Source organism: Delphinus delphis, chromosome 4, assembly GCF_949987515.2.
Source record: "Delphinus delphis chromosome 4, mDelDel1.2, whole genome shotgun sequence".
NCBI lineage: Eukaryota > Metazoa > Chordata > Mammalia > Artiodactyla > Delphinidae > Delphinus > Delphinus delphis.
In genome coordinates, this window is record NC_082686.1 from 103028030 (window position 1) to 103051796 (window position 23767).

Below are 23767 nucleotides of genomic sequence, written 5' to 3' on the forward strand. Positions count from 1 at the left end.
CCTGAAAAAGCTACCAAGAGGTTAGTGCTTCACAAGCAAACCAGTAGTCCATTTCCTCCTCCAGAACAGCCATGCTATTTAATACCCCAAAAGATCAAGGACAAAGAATAAGCACTGTAACTCAAGCAATTAGCCAGGTAATGGTCTATGGGGTTCATTATAGCAGAATGTCAATTAAAACACTTGGAAGGAGATTATACAAAGCCCTTAGATTTCAAATCTTATAAGCTACGCAGTAAGACTAAATTATAGTAAATGTCATATCACTACAGTAGGTATCACATAAATGAAATTAAGTTTCTTTTCTAGTATGGACCCTTGCTTAATATCTTATCAATTCCAGAAATTGAAAAAAGCAGCCAAGTGTCTAGTTTTCATTCAGCAATAAAAGATAAGGGATAAAGGATGTGATGTTTCAATTGAATATCTTCTTTCCTACCTTTGGCCTTATTAAGCACTATTTTGTATATCTCTAGTTAATTGTTTTTTAAAGATTAAAAAGTAAAGCAATTAGTTTCATTTTAGATTTCTGCCAAAGAACTTAAGGAGGAAGAAAAGAAGAGGAAGGAATAAAATGCGAATTTCAGAAGGAAAATTATTTCTTAGAAAGATCTTTAGATAAGATTTCTTCTGTTTAATGATCTGCCTGACTTCATTCTCACAGAAGCATAGCATTTCCTTTTTTTTTTAGTACAGATATGTTATTAGAAAAATTGGCTTCTTAAAAATAGAAAAATAAATGACAGAGTTCTTTATGAAATTTCAAAAATGCAAATAGCATTTAGGATCAAAAAGAGATGGCCACAATGATTTGCCTTAAACACTGGTAGAAAGAACATAATACATAAAAATTAGTTTCTGTCCTGAAAACCCTCAAGTCAAGTTTAAGTCAGCAGTTAATTTTTTTTATCACTTTTATTGGAGTATAATTGCTTTACAATGGTGGGTAGCTTCTGCTTTATAACAAAGTGAATCAGCTATACATATACATATATCCCCATATCCAGCAGTTAATTTTTATTCATGAATTATAAATCCTTTACAGAGGGGGTGAAAATAAAACGACCATTAGATCTAGAAATGTAATGCTCCACTAATTCTATCATAAGAAGCTAAATGCATATTAAATTTTTATTATTGTTCATAATTGTTCCCTAAAATACCACAGGCATAACATATTTTTGAAAGCAAACTATCTTTTCTCACCAGATAATTATTATGATAGAAACCACATTTTTGATACAACTACCTACATCATCTTAACTGAAGATATACCACAGTATTGTAATCTAAACAAAACCTGATTTTTAAGATCTTCATCTCTGAAAGGGAGTTAAATATTGCATGGAACCAAAAATATGTAGTTTGACCTCAGTAATATCAATATATTATAATCTCCCTTTAGAATTTATTTATTCTACATGTCTCATGGATATTCACAAACTTAGAGACTTTAAAATTAAGAATGATTTTATACTCCATACCACAACCTTCCACATTTCAAAAATCAATACAAAAAATAGATTTAATACAACAGAGGAAAGACTGCCTTCTACCAATTGCATGCTTTTATCATGTCTATTCATATTCTTACTTCCTTGAGGCAAATTACATCAACACAACTTTTTTAAGCCTGGGATCTTATTGCAAAAGACCTGATAGAAGATAAAATAAATCCATGTTTGTAATCATCACCTACCTTATGGATGTTTCCTTATCAGTAATCCCTCTCCTGGATAGCACATTGGAAAATTCAATCTCATTCACCATCAGACAGGGGTCTGTTTTACTCCTTTCAAGATTTGCCCCTACCCAATGAGAGATGAGTACCCTATGATGAGGGGAGGGGTGACTTTTTTTGACTCTGAAGAAAGGCTCTGAAATCTGATGAAATGCAAATATCTTGGGAATATTAAAGCCTTAGCTCTTCACTGGCCTGAACTTCTCTGCCATTCCTCTTGGTTTACAGGATTATCTTTCATCCTAATACTTTAAGACCATGGCACCAATGTGTCAAACAATTCTCCTGTTTAGTAAATGTCACAGTTTTCTGGAGAATCTCCACTGGAATCTATTATTCAGGCAGCATTTGGGTATTTAAAGGCATCTGCTTCCGCTACTGATTGAGCCCTCACTGCAGGAGAACAATCACTTGGGTGACATTTCTGAACAAATACATTCCGCCCAACCTTCCCCTTTACTTCATAAGCCTGACACCCATTGAGGATTGACCAAGACTTGTAGATTCTTGGCCAGGTTCATTTCTAAGAAGATAACTTTGTCATATTGTTTGGGATTACAATAAGATGTTCCCAAGAACTTATACATTACAAAAGCACCATTGGTCTCTTGAAAGATCATTCATTCAGCAAACAAGTAAGCAAGCATTCATGAGAACCTATCAAGTGCCAGACTCTCTTCTAGGTGCTGGGAATAGAGAAGAAGAAAGGCTGACAAGGTTCTTACCTTCATGGATCTTATATCCTAATGGGAGAGACAACCAAAAATTAAAACACAAAGATGTAAATAGTAAATATCATTTACTAATAAGCCAATGAGCATTACACACAACCTAAAATAAAGTGAAGTGACAGAGAACGAGTGGCTTCTTTAGACTGACTGCTCAGGGAAGGTCCTTCTAACAAACTGACTTTAAGCTGCTTCAATTTGAATGTGGAGAAGGAGAAATCAGAGGATAATGCAAGAGCAGCCCAAGTGCAGAGACTCTGAGATGGCAACAAGCGTTAGACTGTGAAAGCAACACAGAATAGATCAGAGGAGAGATACAAAGAAAACCAAATTAAATCCCAGATCAGCAAAATGGTGATATGATTAAATATATTAACATACCTAGGACTGGTGCTATAGAAGGGACTAATCAACCATCAGAACATAGAAAAAGGAATTTGTGAGGCACAAACAGGATTGGAACCCATCCAGACAGGCCCAAGGAACCTAAGGCAATGGGACTTCAATATTCTGGTCCCATTGGTAACCTGATCCCCATTATGAGCTGGATGCAGCTGGTTAGCTTAACCAGAAGCCATGAAATATTTGATTCATGTAAATCCTCTCGTTTTGATTCCACACTCACCAAGTCCTTCCTCATTCTGCCCTCAGAGAGAATGTGTTGATCATAATGCTTAAAATAATTTGACATAGTGATTACTCATGGTAAGTTACAAAGTGGGTTTCTAATTATCATTCGGCTTCCGCTGTAGCTTGCTGGCTTGGAGAGTATGCTGTGGTCAGGCTAATACAAACACAGCAGCCATATGGTTATATTTCTCACTATAAATTAATAGACTATAAATTAATTAATTTAATTAATTAATTAATTAATTAATTAATTCTCACTATAAATTAATTCTGAAAGCTATCTGTCTCCTCCTCATTTTAGTGTTTCTGGGGTCTTGATCACTGCTGGACATTGACAAATGCAAGTTTAATCAAGCCACTACCTAGAGAATCCCAGCCCAGTCCCAGCTGGCCTTTCCTTCATAACCACTGACTCCTGATGATAAGGATATATATATGTCTATGTCTACCACATCTTCATCTAAAATGCCTGATGTGGGCTTCCCTGGTGGCGCAGTGGTTGAGGGTCCGCCTGCCGATGCGGGGGGGTGCGGGTTCGTGCCCCGGTCCGGGAGGATCCCGCATGCCACAGAGCGGCTGGGCCCGTGGGCCATGGCCGCTGGGCCTGCGCGTCCACAGCCTGTGCTCTGCAACGGGAGAGGCCACAACAGTGAGAGGCCCGCGTACTGCCAAAAAAACATAAAATAAAATAAAAAATAAAATGCCTGATGAGTTCAACTGGGAATGATGAAGAAAGTTACTGCCATGAAATAAACAATCAAGCACACTGAATTCTCCCTTTGGGTTTACCATGCTCTCTGAGAGCCCTGGCAAGCAAATATCTGTTTCCTCTATAAAATGGAAGCGTTGGTCTCCTCCAGGTCTTTTTTCATAGATTTTTAATTACACAAGTAATATATCAATACATTTGTCCTGTAAATGCATAAAACATTACAAACAACAACACCCCAATTGCTGTCTGCTATTCCCACTGTCCAAAGAGGAGCGCTGTTATCACATTTGAATCCTTCCAAACCTTTTTAAGCATTTACATCCTATGTCTACATACATATATTTATTCATGAAAAAATAGTATTGTTTGCTTTATGTTTAATAAATAGTTCCACATGGTACATCTTGCTCTGTAACTTGCTTTCACTAAGCAATATATCTTAGAATTGGACTCATCTTCATAGAAAGTGAATAACAGTGGAAGATGGTTTAAAGTTGAAGTAATGGCCCCATGACCTGCACAGAGTTCGCTTCTCAGGTTACTTACATTTCTTTTTCTCTGTAAATACCTAAAACCATTATACTGCTTGGAGTTAAAAACATCTTTACCTAACAAAATTGTAATAGCTTTGTTCAGATCTCCTGTATAGCAGTAGAAGTAGATATTTTCCTCACAAAGTATATGAAAGTAAATGTAGATCTTTCCACATCAGAACACAGCTCCCCCCTAGTCTCTTTAATTGTTGCCTAACATTCCATCATATGAATACACTACACTTTTGTGTACTATTTATCAATTGGAAGCTATTAGGCTTATTTCAACGTTTAACCTCTACCAAATGTCACAATAAATATCCTTGTACATTCTTTACTGTGCACATAAAAGAGAGTTTCTCTAGAATAGCTCCAGGAACTACCAAATGACAGCATCTGAGTCTAGGCTCAAGCTATAGTCTGTAGACCACCTGGATCATAGAAGTGTTTACTAAAGATAAAGAAATGCATAATACGAGATAAAAAGGGAGCTTTCTTGGTCCCATCTCACACCTTCTGTGCCAGAATCCATAGGTATGGGGGCCAGGACCTACGTTTTATACAAACACTTTCACAGTGAAGTTAGAGAACTATTAGAGTAGGTGGCTCTCAGGTGCTGTCTGTCTCTAAAAATGTACTAAAATGTCCAGCTAGCAAACACTTGTATGTGCAAGGCTCTGCATTAGGAGTTTTGCACACGCTTCCTGTTGAATCATAACTCCCGTAGTCCAGAGCTGGGTTGCAGTTAAATCTGGATTCCAATCCAGACTTTGTCTACTAAAATATATGTGGGCCCATGGACACAGTGTTTCCCTCCCAGTGCACCCTTCGCTCCCACATCCCACCACTGTGACTGTCCTCATCCACCTCAACACTGTGTTTCCCAGTGCCTCAACACTGCTGTTTCCCAGAGTGTGCTCTGATGAGCCTGAGTCCCTGATGCGTGCTGTCCCTGTCAGAGTGCGATTGGCCTGCTGCTCTGACTGTCTGGTTTTCTATCATTTTCCCTCTGTTATTACCAAATCTGCCTGGATAGCCTTTCTCCTTAGACAGCAGGAGAAGAGACGCTAAATGAGCAAAGACCCACCCATCTTCACTGTGGTTAGAAGGTTACAGAGAAAGCTGTAAATATTAACATATTAATAATTGTATTTAATTATTAATTTACTAGTAAATGAAACCGTGTGCAGGAAGTACTGTTATCCCCATTTCATAGATGAGAAAACTGAACACAGAGAAGTTAAGAAATTTGCTCAAGAGAACCAGCCAGGGAGAGGTAGATCCAGCATTCAAACCCAGCTCTGTCTGGTGTCAAAGCCCAGCGCATAAGCCTGTTTTGTACCATTTCTAGTCCACATGTACCTGTGAATTTTTTTTTTTTTTTTGCGGTACGTGGGCCACTTTTGTGGCCTCTCCCATTGCAGAGCACAGGCTCCAGACGCGCAGGCTCAGCGGCCATGGCTCACGGGCCCAGCCGCTCCGCGGCATGTGGGATCTTCCCGGACCGGGGCACGAACCCGTGTCCCCTGCATCGGCAGGCGGACTCTCAACCACTGCGCCATCAGGGAAGCCCGTACCTGTGAATTTTATCCTTTCTCTTTTCTGGGCATTTGTGTAGGACTTTATCATTGAAGTACAAGAAACAACCTTGAGCATGAAGTTTAAAGGAGCGTGGACCACAGAAATCTGCATCAATTCATCTGAGAGTGTTCAACAGGCATCACACACTAGGCTGAGTCACATTAGGAATCCATGCCAGCCTGTAATTCTTCACCCTCTCTGATGTGCTGGCACTGGATGGATTTATGTACCACTAAACTTAGATAGCTTAAAACACCTCATTGCCTAAGCCCTCAGTAGTGCTGATAAAATACATGTAGCTGCATTTATAATTCATTACATTTACTTACACTTAAAAAATTGAAAATAATCTTCTCCAAGAAGTTGTTGGACAGTTTCAACTCACTGTGGACTGGCTGTGATTGCTTTTTATGCACCATATCTTTATACTCTTATCACCTCTTATGTAGTTACTATGAACTGAATTATGCTCCTCCCCCCAAAATTCATATATTGAAGCCCTACCCCTCAATGTGATGATATTTGGAGATGGGACCTTTAGGAAATAATTAGGTTTAAATGAGATCGTGAGGGTGGGGCCCTCGTGATGGGACTAGTGCTCATGTAAGAAGAGATACCAGAGAGCTTACTCTCTCTCTGCCACGTGAAGACACAGCAAGAGAGCAGCTGTCTGCAAACGAGGAAAAGAGCTCTCACCAGAACCCTGCCATACTCTGGCACAGAATTAGCATTTTTAACTCATACAGTCCCTAAATATTAACTTTTCTTTAACGGCCATCACAATCACTTAAAGGAGTCTTTCCGTGTATTAAATTTTGAAAAAGAAAATGTGTTAGGGTGAAATTTAAATTATGAGCAGCAGAAAAACAAATACACAAATATATTTGTGTATTATAATACATACATATATGATATATATCATAATATATATTTATAATGTGTATTTTATAATATATGCATTATATATAGTTATAAATAAAACCAGATGACTTCATAAAATGTTTTATGTTCCTCTTCAGGGTACATTTGTACTCAAACTAATTTATTAGGAGGAAAACAATGAAGGCCCAGAATAAAGCTCTTTTTATAAAACAGCTACATCACCAAGCAGATTATATTCCTGACCCTGAGCTGAAGGAGCTTGTCAGCTTTCTTTCTTTCCAAGTAAATCTTCCCTGTTGGGCTTCAGTCCAGAAAACCTCTCTGCTTTAGCTCACTGCATCTCCCTCTGACCTTTACTTTTCAGATGTGTATCTCATGTAACAGGTCTGTACACTTGACCCTGACTCCTTTGAGCAAACATGAAAGAAGAAGGAGTTCAAGGAGAAAGCTTCCCTGAGTAAGAGGACTGCAGAAAGTCTTCATATATCAGAGCATTTTGATTTTAATAATATAATTTTCCCTTAAATGTACCTATTTAAAAATTAAAGTTTCATTAGTACCATGGAACTTGGAAAGTCCCAAACAGTTTGAAATTAATTTTATACTTTATAAGATTTTAATTGTATGAAGTTTTGTTTCATCCTCTCTCTAATTGAAAATCTCATTGCAAAAATACTCATTTGTTTTCAACTCTGGTAAAATTATAAACCTTATAGTGGAAAATTTAAATAGCAGAGAGCTTCCTTCTATTTTGTAATTTAATGTGTAAATAAAGTCAAATTTTCAACAGCTAGACATTTCACTATACTTGTTAATCATTCAGACTGACTACCAGAAAAAAAGAAAGATTATCTCTTTGGTTGCTTCAAACCTTTTTCTAAAACCATTTAGCTTCTTTCTCATTAATTCAAGCAATAAGAGACCTAATGTTCCTTGAACAACTTATATTTGAAAATGCTTTTTGCTTCCTGAAAATATTCAAGTTTTATAACATTGGGATTTTTTTCAATAAAGTAGAGTTCAAGAATATAGGCAAATCTCTCACCAGGGACCTTTGAAATATTGCAATATACCAGCAATTCAATTTAAACACTAAAAATATTTTCTTTTATATCATATATTTTCTTAAGGTCTGACAGATTTATAGTTTCCCTCCATAAAATCAATTAATTTTTGCTAATCTGCATCCCTCACTAATATACATTAATGTCTAAGTGTTTGTTTTAAATACATGGTAAGATGCCAATTAAAATGAAAACCTTCTTCAGTTATTTGAATTCCATCAGAGCAGTTAGTCTGCATATGGAAACAATCCCAGTTGCCCACAAAACAACCCCAACAATATATTGATGGATCAAAAATGAAATATGTGTATAACCTGATTTTTCTCCAGCTTCCAGGTTGCCTAAAAAAGTTAATTACTCATATTTTACTTACTTTCATATCTATGTCCTAAGACCCCACCCCCAAGTATCTCTAAGACATCTCATGGGTGTCTTGCCAGGTGGCACCACAGGCCCCGCATGGTCCACTGTGCCCCACCTTCCCCAAGTCTCTACTGGACCCGCCCCTCTGCTCCCCCTCCAACAGTGGAGGTGACGGTGCACTGTGAATCCGGGGAAATACCACTCCCCGCTGTGTACAGCCACTTGGATGTCTGTTTATTCTCTGGATGCCTTAAAGAGATTTAAGTGTAAAATATTTTCTGTTTCTCTCTCCCGCTCCACATAGAACTCAAACATGAGACGAAAGAGGGCTAGCCTGGGAGATAAATCTAATACATAGACAGGTTGCATTAGAATTCTCCTTCCTCAGTGGCAACTTTTCTTTAATTGATATCTAGTTAATTTACAATGTTGTGTTAGTTTCAAGTGTATATAGCAAAGTGACTCGGCTATACACACACACACACACACACACACACACACACACACACATTGTTTTTCAGATTTTTTCCATTATGGGTTAGTACAAGATATTGAATATAGTTCCCTGTGCTATGTAGTAGGTCCTTGCTGTTTACCTATTTTATATATAGTAGTGTATATATGTTAATCCCCAAATCCTAATTTACTCTTCTCCCCACCCCACTATCTCCTTTGGTAACCATAAGTTTGTTTTCTGTCTGTGAGTCTATTTCTGTTTTGTAAATGAGTTCATTTGTATCATTTTGTTAGATTGTATATATAAGTGACATATGATATTTGTCTTTCTCTGTCTGACTTACTTCACTTAGTATGATAATCTCCAGATCTGTCCATGTTGCTGCAAATGGCATTATTTCATTCTTTTTTATGGCTGAGTAGTATTCCATTGTATATATGTACCACATCTTCTTTATCCATTCATCTGTCAGTGGACATTGAGGTTGCTTCCATGTCTTGGCTATTGTAAACAGCACTGCAATGAACATTGGGGTGCATGTATCCTTTCGAACCATGTTTTTCTCCAGATATATGCCCAGGAGTGGGATTGCTGGATCATATGGTAGCTCTATTTTTAGTTTCTTAAGGAACTTCCATACTGTTCTCTATAGTGGTTGCACCAATTTACCTCTCACCAAAAGTGCAGGGGGGTTCCCTTTTCTCCATACTCTCTCCTGCATTTATTATTTGTAGACTTTTTGATGCTGGCCATTCTGACCAGTGTGAGGTGATACCTCACTGTAGTTTTGATTTACTTTTATATGATAATTAGCGATGTTGAGCATCTTTTCATGTGCCTATTGGCCATCTGTATGTCTTCTTTGGAGAAATGTCTCTTTTCAAATTAGAGTTTTTGTCTTTTCTGGATATATGCCTAGCGGTGGGATTGCTGGATCATATGGTAGCCCTATTTTTAGTTTTTAAAGGAAGTTCCATACTGTTTTCCAGAACAATCATTTTAAATTCAATATCAGACATGCTCTGAGTAATATTCCATTGCATATATATATACCGTATCTTCTTTATCCATTCATCTATTGATGGACGCTTAGATTGTTTCCATGTCTTGGCTACTGTAAACAGTGCTGCTGTGAACATTGGGGTGCATGTATCTTTTTGAATTAGTTTTCCCTGGATATATGGTCAGTGGCAACTTTTATCTCAAAAATGAATTCCTCCCCCAGGAGAGTTCTTAGTCCTTATGCTTACCAGCTTTTCATTCCTTAACGCTAACTCAATATTTTCCATACAACCCCAGAAGTATCTGGATCCCACTTTAAATTTACGACCTCTGGTCCAGGTGATTATCCACATCTAAAGCAATGTGTAGATATCACAAAAACATTTTCAAAACTATTTCTATTTGCATATTAAAATAAGAATATCTAATTCTCATAAAAACTGTGGAGGTACATGCTGTAGTGGACACTTGTAAGTTTTCTGACAGGCGTCTCTTTGTTTTTTAATAATTTTTTTTTTTTTTTTTTTTGGCGGTACGCGGGCCTCTCTCACTGTTGTGGCCTCTCCCGTTGCGGAGCACAGGCTCCGGACGCGCAGGCTCAGCGGCCATGGCTCACGGGCCCAGCCGCTCCGCGGCATGTGGGATCTTCCCGCACTGGGGCACGAACCCATGTCCCCTGCATTGGCAGGCGGACTCTCAACCACTGCGCCACCAGGGAAGCCCTTTAATAATTTTTTTAAAAAATATTTTTAAGCGTAAGAGTCCTGCATCTTCAAGGTGGAACCCAAAACACTCACTCACATGACCTAGTCTCTACCAATAAGTACTCAATGAGGCTTCAGTTTGGAAGTAAGCAACTTGAGGAAGGAGGCTCTGCACACAATCCAACATATTGGTGAGGCTTACAGCAGAGCTGCCCGGCTTCCTCAGAGACTTCATGCAAGGCTCTAAGGCAAAGTAGGACAGAAACAGTCTCTCCTTGCTCTTTGCCTTTGTTAGCAGCATTCCAAATCACTCCTGGGATTGGCCTCAATATTTTATGAAACTTTCACTGAAACCGCTCTTCCTAGGTTTCTCACAGCCTTTCTGAATTACACGGGACTCAAACATGAATCCAATGGCAACTACATACAATGCAGAGTATGTCCTCCTAAGTTTGGTTCACTGAGTGTTTTCAGCAAAACTGACTCATTCTTCCCCAAATAAGATTCCTCAAGGCTCCTGCAAACAAGTATCTGGCAGGCCCAACCCTCAATTTCACTCTAGGTAAATCCCACTTAGACCCAAGCTGGAGTTCCTACTGTATCAATATCGCCAATGATTAAATTACTAAAGATTGAGCAGATAGCCAACAAGCACCTACTGTATAGCACAGGGAACTCTGATCAATATTCTCTAATAACATAAATGGGAAAAGAATTTGAAAGAGAGTATATATATATATATATATATATATATATATATATATGTATGTATAACTGAATCACCTTGCTGTATACCTGAAGTTAACACAACATTGTAAATCAACTATAATCCAATATAAAGTTAAAAAAATAGTCTATTTTGTCTGAAAAAAAATTTAAAAAAAATATTGAGCATATTTAAACAAATTTAAACATGTTTAAGTCAGTAATCAAATCAAAAAACTCCATTTCAACATTTCGGAGTAACAAAGAAGGTCTTTTCACTACTAGTATAATTCCAAGTGCTATTCTACAATTGCAGGAGGTCCCATCTTTACCCCAGGGGTCTGTTCCTGAGATATATCTAAGGACCTCAGCATTATTTACTTAATCTAAAGTGTTCATTCTCAGTTATAACTATCTGAGCCTCCTCAAACATCCCAGCAGCCCCTGCAGTTAATACTAATGGCAGTGGAGCCACCCAGACAAATGCCCCATTTGCTGTTCCTATTACAGTTCTCCTGCTGGTACTGGGCCAGAGAAGTTCAAGCACGAGCCACACTTTGTGGTCAACAACAGCCTCTCTCACAATTGCTGCAAGCTTGGCTGGAATACACCCTCTTGACTTCCCAGAAGCACAACTAAAAAGCAAGCTCTATGCTCCTGAAGAGACCGTCTCGAATTCATAGTTATTCAATCCTTAATAAACCGAAATAGAGGTCACTAATAGTCCTGATTGAATATCTTTTAGGAAAACTACTTCTGTTCCCTCTTTTAGAAGTAAAATATGTACATCTAATTGACATTACCAAATAGAACACAATGCACGTATTCTCAGATTCAAGGTAACCTCATACCTCTACTCGATAGCAATAGGTGGCTATTTTTTTTCTTACAAACCTGGAATGAAAGAGCCTATTCTGAAGAATTTCCTTAACAAAAGTAGTGTTCCAAAGGTAAAGACTTTTTTTATCTCCATGAAACCAAAAAAACTGTTTCCTCAGTAAATCTTTTAAAAGATAAAGTACCTGCTGTGTTTTTTGGTTTTTTAGTCTCAAAACAATTCGTGCCTTCTTACCTAAAAAATCATTTAAAAGCTTTTCAAATTAAATTTTATACATGTATTTTTTGAATAAGTACTACCTGAAGATGGTACAAAATTCAAAATATACAAAGTAGATCTCTCTCCCACCATATTCACTCTTTCAGAAACAACCACTCAGTGATATTTTTTTTCTTTCCAGAGATTGCAGAAGAATTGATGCCTGCATAATGACATAACATTTCTTCGGGAGCTTCCTGAATCAACTTCTCCTTAATTTTCAACTTTCCATGTGTTACGATTCTATTGTTTTCCAATTTCTGTATTTTCTTCTGGTCCCTATAATTGTTTTGACATTACCATCAATTAGCTCTTTCACTTATTCTTCCCCAATGCAAGATGATGGCTATTTTGCCTCTTAATAGTAGCTCTGTTCTGCGAAGTGGGGAAGTTGTATTTTTGGTTAGATTTTACTTACTTCTTTGTTTTCCTTATCCAATATAAGGCTACTTATCCTGTTTTTTTTTTAAGCTTTCCTGAGATTATGCACTTTAGTGCAAAAAGCATGTATAGCGTCAAGAACTGTGAAGGGCCTGAGATTTTAACCTACTTGCAAACTAAAGCTTAGCCTCCCACAGTCTGATGGATGTTGGTAGAAGATGTGAGACTTCTGGGCCAAAGACAAAGGGCAGTTTATTGTTCAGAGCGATAGCAACAACCTGAGTACCATCATTTGTGCCAGTTCCCAAGCCTCAATTCCCACAACGTGACATCCAGAAGATGAAATGATACCTACATGTGAAATACAGTGCATTACAGGAGAGGAACCCTCAGCATAAGGATCCCAAATCTTTTATAATGGGAAGTAAACTTGTGTGACTTTTGCTCCAAAAAGGGACATCTTTATTATACTGAACAGTAAGCAAACCTGCCCATTGCTTTGGAGGGAGATACTATCTCTATCTTCCAAGGCTGATTACTACATAAATATCCTCAAAAAGATAGTTCATAACATAGGTAGTCAGTTCCTCTGCCCACAAGATGTACAGATGTGAGAGATTATGCAGAATTATCTCCAAATATACAGCGCCTACAATCTGCTAGACACTGCTAGGAATTTCAATCTATTCATTTGTCAAGCTTTTATTGAGCACTTGCTTTGTTCCAGGGACCACGACTAGTGTCCATTAAAGGAAATAATGTATGTAAAGGAATTTTTTAAACTGTAGTGAGACAAGCATTACCTATTTTTCCTACTACCTTAGTTGATTTATCTTTTTAGTATTTGCCAATAGTAGGTATTTTGTCCATTGCTGTTGCTGGTTATCTTCCAATGCCTGTATTGGTATTTTACTTCCACAACTGGGATTTAGGGGAAGAGTCATAGTACTAAAGTCCCAGAGCCTGTTTTCCTCTGCACGAAACAGACTGGCTTCTCTCTGCTCATAGCCAGCTTTCCTGGGGCTTTCAATTTCCTCCTTTCATAAAGGGATGAAGGGAGAAACTGATTAGGCTGGAACTCAAAAATGTAAAAATTCTCAGTTGTGAAATCAGACAATATTAAGCACATTTAAAAATGTTAAGCCAAAGATTGTTCCATTGGATTAATTTCTAATTTGAGTTAATCCATTTTACTTACCCAGAATTTGGCATGGTATATATTTAATTATGGTGTGTTATATAATGAATAAGAAAGTACTGGTAACTCTGAATATTTTTAATACATATTCATGTAAAAAAAATTTCAAGATGAAGAAATCAACTGTTCTATAAATTTATACATAATATATAAATTGTTTATGTAATTACAAACAAAAAAAACTTTAGGTAAGTGAATGTAAATTTCTGGGGTTGATGAAGTTCTCTTACTTTTGTTTACTATTTTCTTTTTTTTTAAACAACTCATTGAAATATAATTAACATGCAGCAGACTGCACAAATTTAAAGTACATAATTTGAGGAGTTTTAACATATGGATATACCCGTGAAATCATCACAACACTCAAGATAATAAACGTTCACTCCAAAAAGTTTCCTTGTGCCCCTTTGTAATTCCTCCCTCCAACAGGGTAAAAAGGCAACTTACGGAATGGGAGAAGATATTTGCAAACTATATATCTGATAATGAGTTAAAATCTAAAATATATAAGTCCTAAAACTCAGTAGCAAAACTAAATAAATAGCCCAATTAAGAAATGGGCAAAGGACTTGAATAGACATTTCTCCAAAGAAGACAAACAAATGGTCAACAAATATATTAAGATGCTCAACTTCACTACTCATCAGGGAAATGCAAATCAAAACCACAATGGGATATCACCTCATATCTGTTAGGATGGCCATTATCAAAAAAATAAATAAAATCAGAAAATAGCAAGTGATGCAGAGGATGTGGAGAAACTGGAACCATTGTGCACTGTTGGTGGGAATGTAAAATGGAGCAACCGCTATGGAAAACAGTATGCAGATTCCAAAAAGAAAATTAAAAAATAGAATTGCCACATGATCCAGCAATTTTTCTTTTGAGTATTTATTTAAAAGAATTGAAATCAGGATCTTGAAGAGATATTTGCACACCTATGTTCATCACAGCATTATTCACAATAGCCAAGAGGTAGAAGCAACCTATGTATGCATCAATGAATTAATAAAGTAAATGTGGTACATGCTTCCAGTGGAATATTGTTCAACCATAAAAAAGGAAGAAATCCTGTCATATGCTACTATGACGAACCTTGAGGGCCTCACACTAAATGAAACAAGCCAGTCACAAAAGGACAAATGCTGTATGATTCCACTTATAGGAGGTATCTAAAGTAGTCGAACTCACGGAACAGAAAGTAGAATGATGGTTGCCAGAGGCTGGGGGGCAGGGGAAATGGGGAATTGCTGTTCAATGGGTATAGAATGCAGGTCATGCAAGATGGAAAAGTTCTAGAGATCTACTATACAACATTGTGCTTAGAGTTAACAATACTGTGCTGTACACTTAAAATTTTGTGAAGAAGAGAGATTTCATGTTGTATGATTTTTACCACAATAAAAATAAATCCAGTTGAGAGAGACAGATAATTATCAAATAAACAACTGAATTGTCGGGCAAGGATGAATGCTATGAAGAAGAATAAAAAGTGGGGTAAAAGGATAAAGAAAAAAATCCAATTGTATCAATACATGTATGGGTGGATTTATTTCTGGACTCTCCATTTTGTTCCATTGATCTGGGTAACTATTATTATGCCAATTATGACAATTTTTTAGCCATTTTATTGAGGTATGATTGACATAAAAAAATCTATACATATTTCACTTTAAATATCTTAACAATTTTATTTATCAATTTTACCTCAGTAAAGTTGGGGGAAAAAATCAGTAATTGGAGACAGTGAAAAATAAAAAAGGAAAAAATCTGTACATATTTAATGTATACAGCTTGATGAATTTAGAGAGAAGTATTCATCCATAAAACCGTCACCACAATCTGTGCAATAAACATATCTGTCCATATATAATTTTTAAAAACATATTCATCACCTATAAAAGTTTCCTCCCACACTCTTTATTTATTTTGTGTGTGTGTAATAAGAACTCTTAATATAAGATCTATTCTCTCAGCACATTTTTAAGTATATAAAAATGTGCTGTTTACTATGAAGAATATGAAATAGTCAAACTCATAGAAGTAGAGCATAGATTGGTGGTTGCCAGGGCCTGGAAGGAGGGGAAAACAAGAGGTATTTGTGAAAAAACACAGTTTCCGTTATGCAAGCTGAATAAATCCTTGAGATCTTCTGTACAATATAGTGGCTATAGTTAGCAAGGCAGTATTGGACACTATCTGATTATTGTAGCCATATAAAAACTCTTGAAATCCAGTAGTATAAAAAAGCTTCATTCAGAATTGTTTTGGATATCTAGGTCCATTGCATTTCCACATAAATTTTAGAATCAGCCTATCAATTTCTACTAAAAATTTCTTCAGGGATTTTGATTGGGACTGAGTTAAAAATAAATCAATTTGGGGACTTCCCTGGTGGGGCAGTGGTTAAGACTCCACACTTCCAATGTAGGGGGCGTGAGTTCGATGCCTGGTCAGGCAATTAATATTTTACATGCCTCGTGGCAGTGCAAAAACTATATATATATATATGAATTTGGGTAGAATTGACATCTTAATAATATTGACTCTTCCCATACATGAGCCTGGTATATCCCTCCATTTATTCATGTCTCCTTTAAATTTTCTTAACAATGTTTCCTAGTATTTAGTATACAGTTTTTAAACATCTTTTGTCAAATATATTCCTAAATATCTCATATACTGATGCTAATGTAAAGATACTGTTTACTTAATTTTGTATTTTGTATATTGACTTAGTATCCTGCAACCTTGTTAATTAATTAGCATAAAGTTGTTCATAATATATTCATAATAAACATCTTTTTAATATATGTAGGATTTGCTCTAGGATTACAGTATACATATTTAAGTTATTAAAGTCTATGTTCAACTAATATTACACCACTTTACAGACAGCAGTAGACCCCTATCTACTTACATTTCCCCCATCCTGGACCTTATGCCACTACTGTCATACAGTTTACCCATACTGTCATAAAATTATGTTATAAACTGTACAATACATTGTTACTATGTTTGCTTTAAAGAGTCAATTATCTTTTAATGAATTTTCTTAAATAAGGAAAAAACTTTTATATTTACATAAATAGTTTTTACTTCTGATTCTCTTCATTTCTTTAAGTAGGTATAAATTTCTATCTGACATCCTTTTCCTTGAAGGACTTTCTATGGCATTTCTTGTTGTACTACTCTGCTGGTAATAAATTCTATCAGCTTTTGTATGCCTTTTAAAAAATCTTTACTTTACCTTCATTTTATGAATATATTCTAATTGGGTAAAGATTTCTAGAATGATGGGGTATTATGTCTTCTGGTACTTAAAATGTGTTGCTCTACCATCTTCTAGTTTGCATTCTTTATTTGTCATGCTTATCTTTGTGCCTCTGTATGGAATATGTTATTTTCCTTTGACTAATTTAATTATTTTTTCTTTATTCCTGCTTTTAAGCAATTTGATTATCTGCCTCGTGTTGCTTTCTTCATGTGTCTTCTGATTGAGGTTTGCTGAGCTTTTGCTGTCTATGGGATTTGGTAATACTCTGTCATTATTTCTCCAGACATTTTTTCTACCCTCCTTGCATCTCTCTCTACCCCTTCTGAGACTCCTATGGCATATATATGAGGATACATGAAGGTTTCCCACAGTGCACTGATGCTGCATTCACTTTTCCATCTTCTTTTCTCTGTTTCATTTATGATAGTCTCCATTACTATGTCTTCAAGTTCACTAATCTTTCCTCCTAATAGTGTCTAATAACCTATTAATTTCATTCAGTATATTTTTATCTAAAACATCATATATTTCATCTCTACAAATTTAGTTTAGGTGTTATTTATACTTTCCATTTCTCTCTTCATCATGCTCATGTTTTTCTCTACCTTTTTCAATATACACTGTGTATTTATAATAGCTGATTTATTGTCCTTTCCTAAAAATTCTATTATCAATGCCATTTTTGTTTCTATTAATTGACATCTGTCTTCATTATGGGTCATCTTTTACTGCCCCTTTGAATACGTGGTTATTTTTTATTAGATGCCAGACATTGTGATTTTTACATTGTCGGATACTAGATGCTTTGTATTCCTTTAAATATTTATGGACATTGTTCAGGGATGCAGAAATTTTCTTGGAAATGGATACTAGTTTTTTCCCTTTAAGTATTTTTAGGTTATGTTTTAGGATGTGGTTAATTTACTTGGAAATGGATACTTTTGAGATTTGCTTTTAACCCTTATTAGGCAGGTTTAGAACAGCCTTTAGTCCAGGATAGGGTTCAGCAAACTTTTTTTGTAAAGGACCACATGGTTACTAGTTAGGTTTTATGGGCCACATATAATCTGTGGCATACTCTTCATTTGCTTTCAATAATCCTTTAAAAATGTAAAAACCGGGCTTCCCTGGTGGCACAGTGGTTGAGAGTCCGCCTGCCGCTGCAGGGGACACGGGTTCGTGCCCCGGTCCGGGAAGATCCCACATGACGCGGAGCGGCTGGGCCCGCGAGCCATGGCCGCCGAGCCTGCGCATCCGGAGCCCGTGCTCTGCAACGGGAGAGACCACAACAGACAGAGGCCTGCGTACCGCAAAAAAAAAAAAAAAAAAAAATGTAAAAACCATTCCTAGCTTGTGAACTGTACATAAAAGGCCAGATTTGACCCACATGTCATAGTTGTCTACCCCTCATCCAGGGTTATTTGACTCTCTTATCAATCCCTGGGAATAAAGAAGCTTTTCACTCTGGCTGGTACAAACACAAACTATTCCTGGAACTGTGTGAGCTCCATGGACTATTCTGACTAGTCTGAACCTTTCTGTATAAACATTTGAAAGCCAGATCTCTAGAACTCTCTAGCTGTGCAGCTCTTTCCTCTCGAGTACTCTGCTCTTTCCATTGTAAGTGGCTTGGCCACCATGAACTCTGCACTCTGTCTCCTCAACTAAGGGAGTCTGCCAGGTTCTGTATGGACTCCCGCACCCTGCAGTGAAGCCCAGAAACTCTCTTTAGCCTGTAGCTTGAGCAATCATAGGGCTCACCTTGTTTGTTCCCTTCTCTCAGAGATCGCTCTCATGTACTGCCTGTTGTCCAATATCTGAAAGCCATTGTTTCATATATTTTGTCTGCTTATTTCGTTGTTTAAGATAAATCCTGTGCTTGCTAATCCATCCTGGACAGAAATGGCAGTAAACAATACAATTTTTTTTTTCTGACCACGCGGTGCATTTTACAGGATCTTAGTTCCCCAACCAGGGATTGAACCCCAGCCCTCAGCAGTGGAAGTGCAGACTCCTAACCGCTGGACTGCCAGGGAATTCCCAAGATTACAATTTTTAAGTATTTGTTTACTTAAAATTAAATATTGATTCAAGCTCAAGTGAAAGCATCTCAGTTTATTTTTTTCCTATAACTTACGTAAATCAAATTATGTTCCTGTATTACATGAACCACAGGAAGAAAACATTTTCTTAGGACAACTTTTTTGGAAAAGAAATTTCATATGTAAGTATAAATAAGAAAATGTCTATTATTATTGAAATGACAAATTTTCATTTAATTCTAATATTTCCTAAGAATGAGAAAGTTGTTAAAAATTATCATTAGCTAAAGAGAGGAAGCTATAGGACATGCCTCACCTAGATATTACAACTAGGACATATTCATATTTGTTTAAAATTTTTGAAATGTGGGACTGACATCATACTTGGTTAGTAAGTAAGCTTTATATTCAGAACAGCAATAGATATTTTTAGGGTTCTAACAATTTGGTTTTTAGAAAAAATAAAAGAGTTTCACTTATTTAAAAACTAGGACAGCAATTTTGGTATTATATATGTAAAGCCTTTAAATGTATAAAGTAAACAAATTCAAATTACATGGGTCTTTTAAAAACCATCAACTAATTGCTCTGAATAACTCTAATGACTTCTTTCAGACTTTGTTTAGAATGCAAATTACTTCAAATGACATGTTCACTATAATTTTATATCTTTTTCTATTTTTAAACTATTTAACTTGTGGTGGTATTGCTTTCCAGCAATTAAGCTAAAAATGTGCCTTAAATATTCAACATTAGAACCTAAATTACATGAGCAATAACATCTCATCCATGAATTTCCAAGAAAAAAAATTTTATAATTTAACTCATGCTTCTTCCACTAACTGAAAAAAACAATAATACACCTGAGAAGAGACTTCCATTTAAAAAAATTAAAAAATAAAAATAGGGACTTCCCTGGTGGCACAGTGGTTGGGAGTCTGCCTGCCAGTGCGGGGGACACGGGTTCAAGCCCTGGTCCGGGAGGATCCCACATGCTGCGGAGCAGCTAAGCCCAGGCGCCACAGCTATGGAGCCTGCGCTCTGCAGCCCACGAGCTCACAGCTACTGAGCCCACATGCCACAACTAAAGCCCGCGCGCGCCTGGGGCCTGTGCTCCGCAACAAGAGGGGCCCCCACTCTCTGCAACTAGAGAAAGCCTGCGCGTAGCAACGAAGACCCAACGCAGCCAAAGTTAAAAATAAATAAATAAATAAAGTTATTTTTTTAAAAAAATAAATAAAAAATAAATAAAAATAAATGCTACTTCTAACTTGAGATAAATTCACAGAAAACAAGTCTACCTTCACTGGAAGATATTAAGGTCATTCTAGTTCTATAATCAAATAATACATTTTCATGTTCTTATTTATCAATGAAGAATATCTTTTTTACAGAAATTAACTAAGATCATGCTAGACCCTCTGGAAAGCAAGGAAGTATAATATGCATGTTTCCTGCCCTCATGGAACTGACAATGTGTTTGTAAGACAGGGCATATAAACATAGGAAATAAAATAATAATGTATAAAACATAAGCAATTTGTGATTTAGTTTTAAAAAACAACATTTGTTGAAAGTCTGCTATGTCAGCAATTTTATACGTATTATGTCTAATCCTTTCAAAAATCTTTTAAGATGACCATATTAAATGGAATTCTTTGGTTGGAAATAAATCTCTCCAATCCCCTCCATTCTCTCTCTCCCTCTCTGTCTCTCTCTCCCTGTCTCTCTGTCTCTCTGTCTGTCTGTCTGTCTCTCTCTCTCTCTCTCTCTCTCACACACACACACACACACACACACACATATACACTTTTCCTTCTCCTTTCAGATTGGTTTCATTCTAAAGATCAAAGGCTACCGAAACCTGAAACTGACTAGAGCTGTCTTGGGGCTTGCATTCTTATATTCTCACAACCAGAGAGAAAATATAGCTTTTCTATCCCAGCTTCACCTTGAAAAAATAAAGGTTGAAGGGAAAATTCTGATTGGTCTGCCTTAGATAAATGTTCACATCTTGGTGAGATTATTGTCACCATAGGGATGAAGAATTATAATTGGTCCAAACAGAGGGGTCTTTTACCATTAGGAGAAGTAGCAGCACAATAAGGTCACTGAAAGATACGTCGTAAGCCACTATGTTCCTTCAGATACACCCAAGCTTCTTTTTATTACTCACTCAAGAAACACACAGCATGAGATTAAAAAAAAAAGAGAGCATTTATGGAAAAAACAGAATGTAAGTCATTTTCATGCCAGTAATGTTTTTTTGAAAAAACCATGTCACTTGTCTCACTTTCCAAGTTTGGCTGATTTAATGTGTTTCTGTCTCCGCCAGGTTTTCTATAAAATCTCAAACAAGGATTATGACTTGTGGGCCAAATGTGACCTGCTGCCTGCTCTGAAATAAAGTTTTATTGGGGCAAAGCAATGTCTTCTATTTACACATTGTCTGTACCTCCTTTCATGCTTCTCAGTAGAGTTTAGAAGTTGTGACAGAGACTGTATGGTCCACAAAGCCTAAAATATTTACTGTCTTGCCCTTTACAGAAAAGTTTACATATTCCTGATCTACATGCTTGATTATATTCAGATTCAGTTACTTAGATCAGAATACTTTGTATGTATGCTGTATATTTTTTTACATCATATTATGAAGCGCATAATACTTTACCATCCTACTTTTACTGATAAGATGGAATCACCTCAAAAAGTTAAACATAAGTGACCATATGACCCACCAATTTCAATTCTAGGTATATAACAAAAGAAACTAAAAACATATGTCCACACAAAGACTTGTACACAGATGCTCTTAGCAGTGTTACAATAGCCAAAAATAGAAAGAACCTAATTTCCATCAACTAATGAATGGATAAACAAAATGTGGTATATCCATACAATGGAATATTATTCAGCCATTAAAAGGAACAAAATACTGATACATGCTACTACACAGATGACCATAAAAACATTATGGTAAGTGAAAGAAGCCATATCATTTGATTCTGTTTAAATGAAATGTCCAGAATAAGCAAATCCACAGAGAGAGGAGATAGATTAATTGTTGCCAAAAACTGGTGGGAAGGAGGAATGGAGACTTACTGCTAATAGGGATCAAGTTTCTTTTTGAAGTGTTAACAAAATGTTCTGGAATTAGATAGTGGTGATGGTTGCACCACTCTGTGATTATACTCAAAACCACTGAATTGTATACTTTAAAGGGTGAATTTTTATTGTATGTGGATTATTTCTCGATAAAGCTGTTATTTTTTAAAAGGATGAAATCAGAGGGTTCAAATTATATGACCCTGATCCCTCCATTATAAGATTTTCCCATCAAATTTTACCTCATACTTTTATTATTTATACGTGATTGTTGCCCAGAAGCATTATTTCCTTAGAAGTTGCAAAACAGTGATTTTCTTATTCTACCATTCTCTCTGTACCTTTAGGCTGAACTTCTTCTATAAAGAATTTTCTTTCATCAGCTCTTCAGTTATATAAATATACAATTCATACAGGTAAGGCAGGATAAGCTTGGTTCTTTTCCTCTTTCAGTTTTTCACAGAAATGATTGGTGGTCTGGCAACCTCCAGTGGTGAATGGTGAGATATTTGTTTTGTTGTCTTTACAAACTAAAACTCACTATATATATATATATATATATATATATATATATATATATATATATACTGTGTTTCAATTCAATGCAGTCAGTCTTTTTGATGCTCAAATTGCCCTGTGCACTGGGAGCTCCTTTCCAGTTGGCTGCTATGCACTGTTGGCATGATTTCATTAGACTTTTTTTTAACAGCATTATTAAGATATAATTCACATACTATTCACCCATTTAAGGTATACAATTCACTTGTTTTTAGTTTGTTCACAGAATTGCACAATTATCACCATAATGGATTTTTAGAACATTTCATTCCCCTACAAAGAAACCCCATGTCCATCAGTAGTAACTCCTCATTTCTCCTACCCCCAATCTATCCCCTGCCCTAGGCAACTACTAATCTACTTTCTGAATCTATAGATTTGCCTATAAAGGACATTTCATATAAATGGAATCATACAGTATGAAGTCTTTTCTGTCTACCTTCTTTCGCTTAGCATGTTTTCAAGATTCATCCCTATTGTAGCATTTATCAGTACTTTATTCCTTTTAATGGCTGGATAATATTCCATTGTACAGATATAGCACATTTTGTTTGTCCATTCACTAGCTGATGGACATTTGAGTTGATTCCAAGTTTTGGATATTATGATATAATGCTGCTATGAACATTTGTGTACAAGTCTTTGTGTGGACATATGTTTTCAATTTTCTTGGGTATAGCTCTATTCCCTTTTTCTCCTTTTTGAGCTGTAATTGTTATGCATTGTACATGTATATATGTTACAAACCCAACAATAGGTTATTCTACTTATTATCTTATATATTTTTTTATTTTAAAGAAGTTGAGAGAATAAAGGAGAGGAAGTATATAAACTAGAGTTGGTTAAATTAATCTCCTTACTTACTATTTTTGGTTCTCTTCCTTTGTCGCCATACATTCACGTCGCCATCTGGCATCGTTTCCTTACTCCAACATAGCCTTGCTCCCATTCACTTCCTTTGTGCTGTTCAAATATGTTGCATTCCTATGTGTTATAGGACCAATAATT

At 36.3% G+C, this 23767-nt stretch overlaps 1 protein-coding gene across 1 annotated transcript in view; it reads right to left on the reverse strand.

The window, feature by feature from the left end:
* The window catches only part of OTOL1 (otolin 1), a 61909-nt gene that overhangs the window by 32770 nt on the left and 5372 nt on the right, over window positions 1-23767 (reverse strand). The window contains exon 3 of the mRNA XM_060010010.1: window positions 23624-23743. Within this exon, the coding sequence (XP_059865993.1) occupies window positions 23624-23708 (85 nt within the window). The 5' untranslated portion in view covers window positions 23709-23743. The remainder of the gene's footprint in view (window positions 1-23623; window positions 23744-23767) is intronic.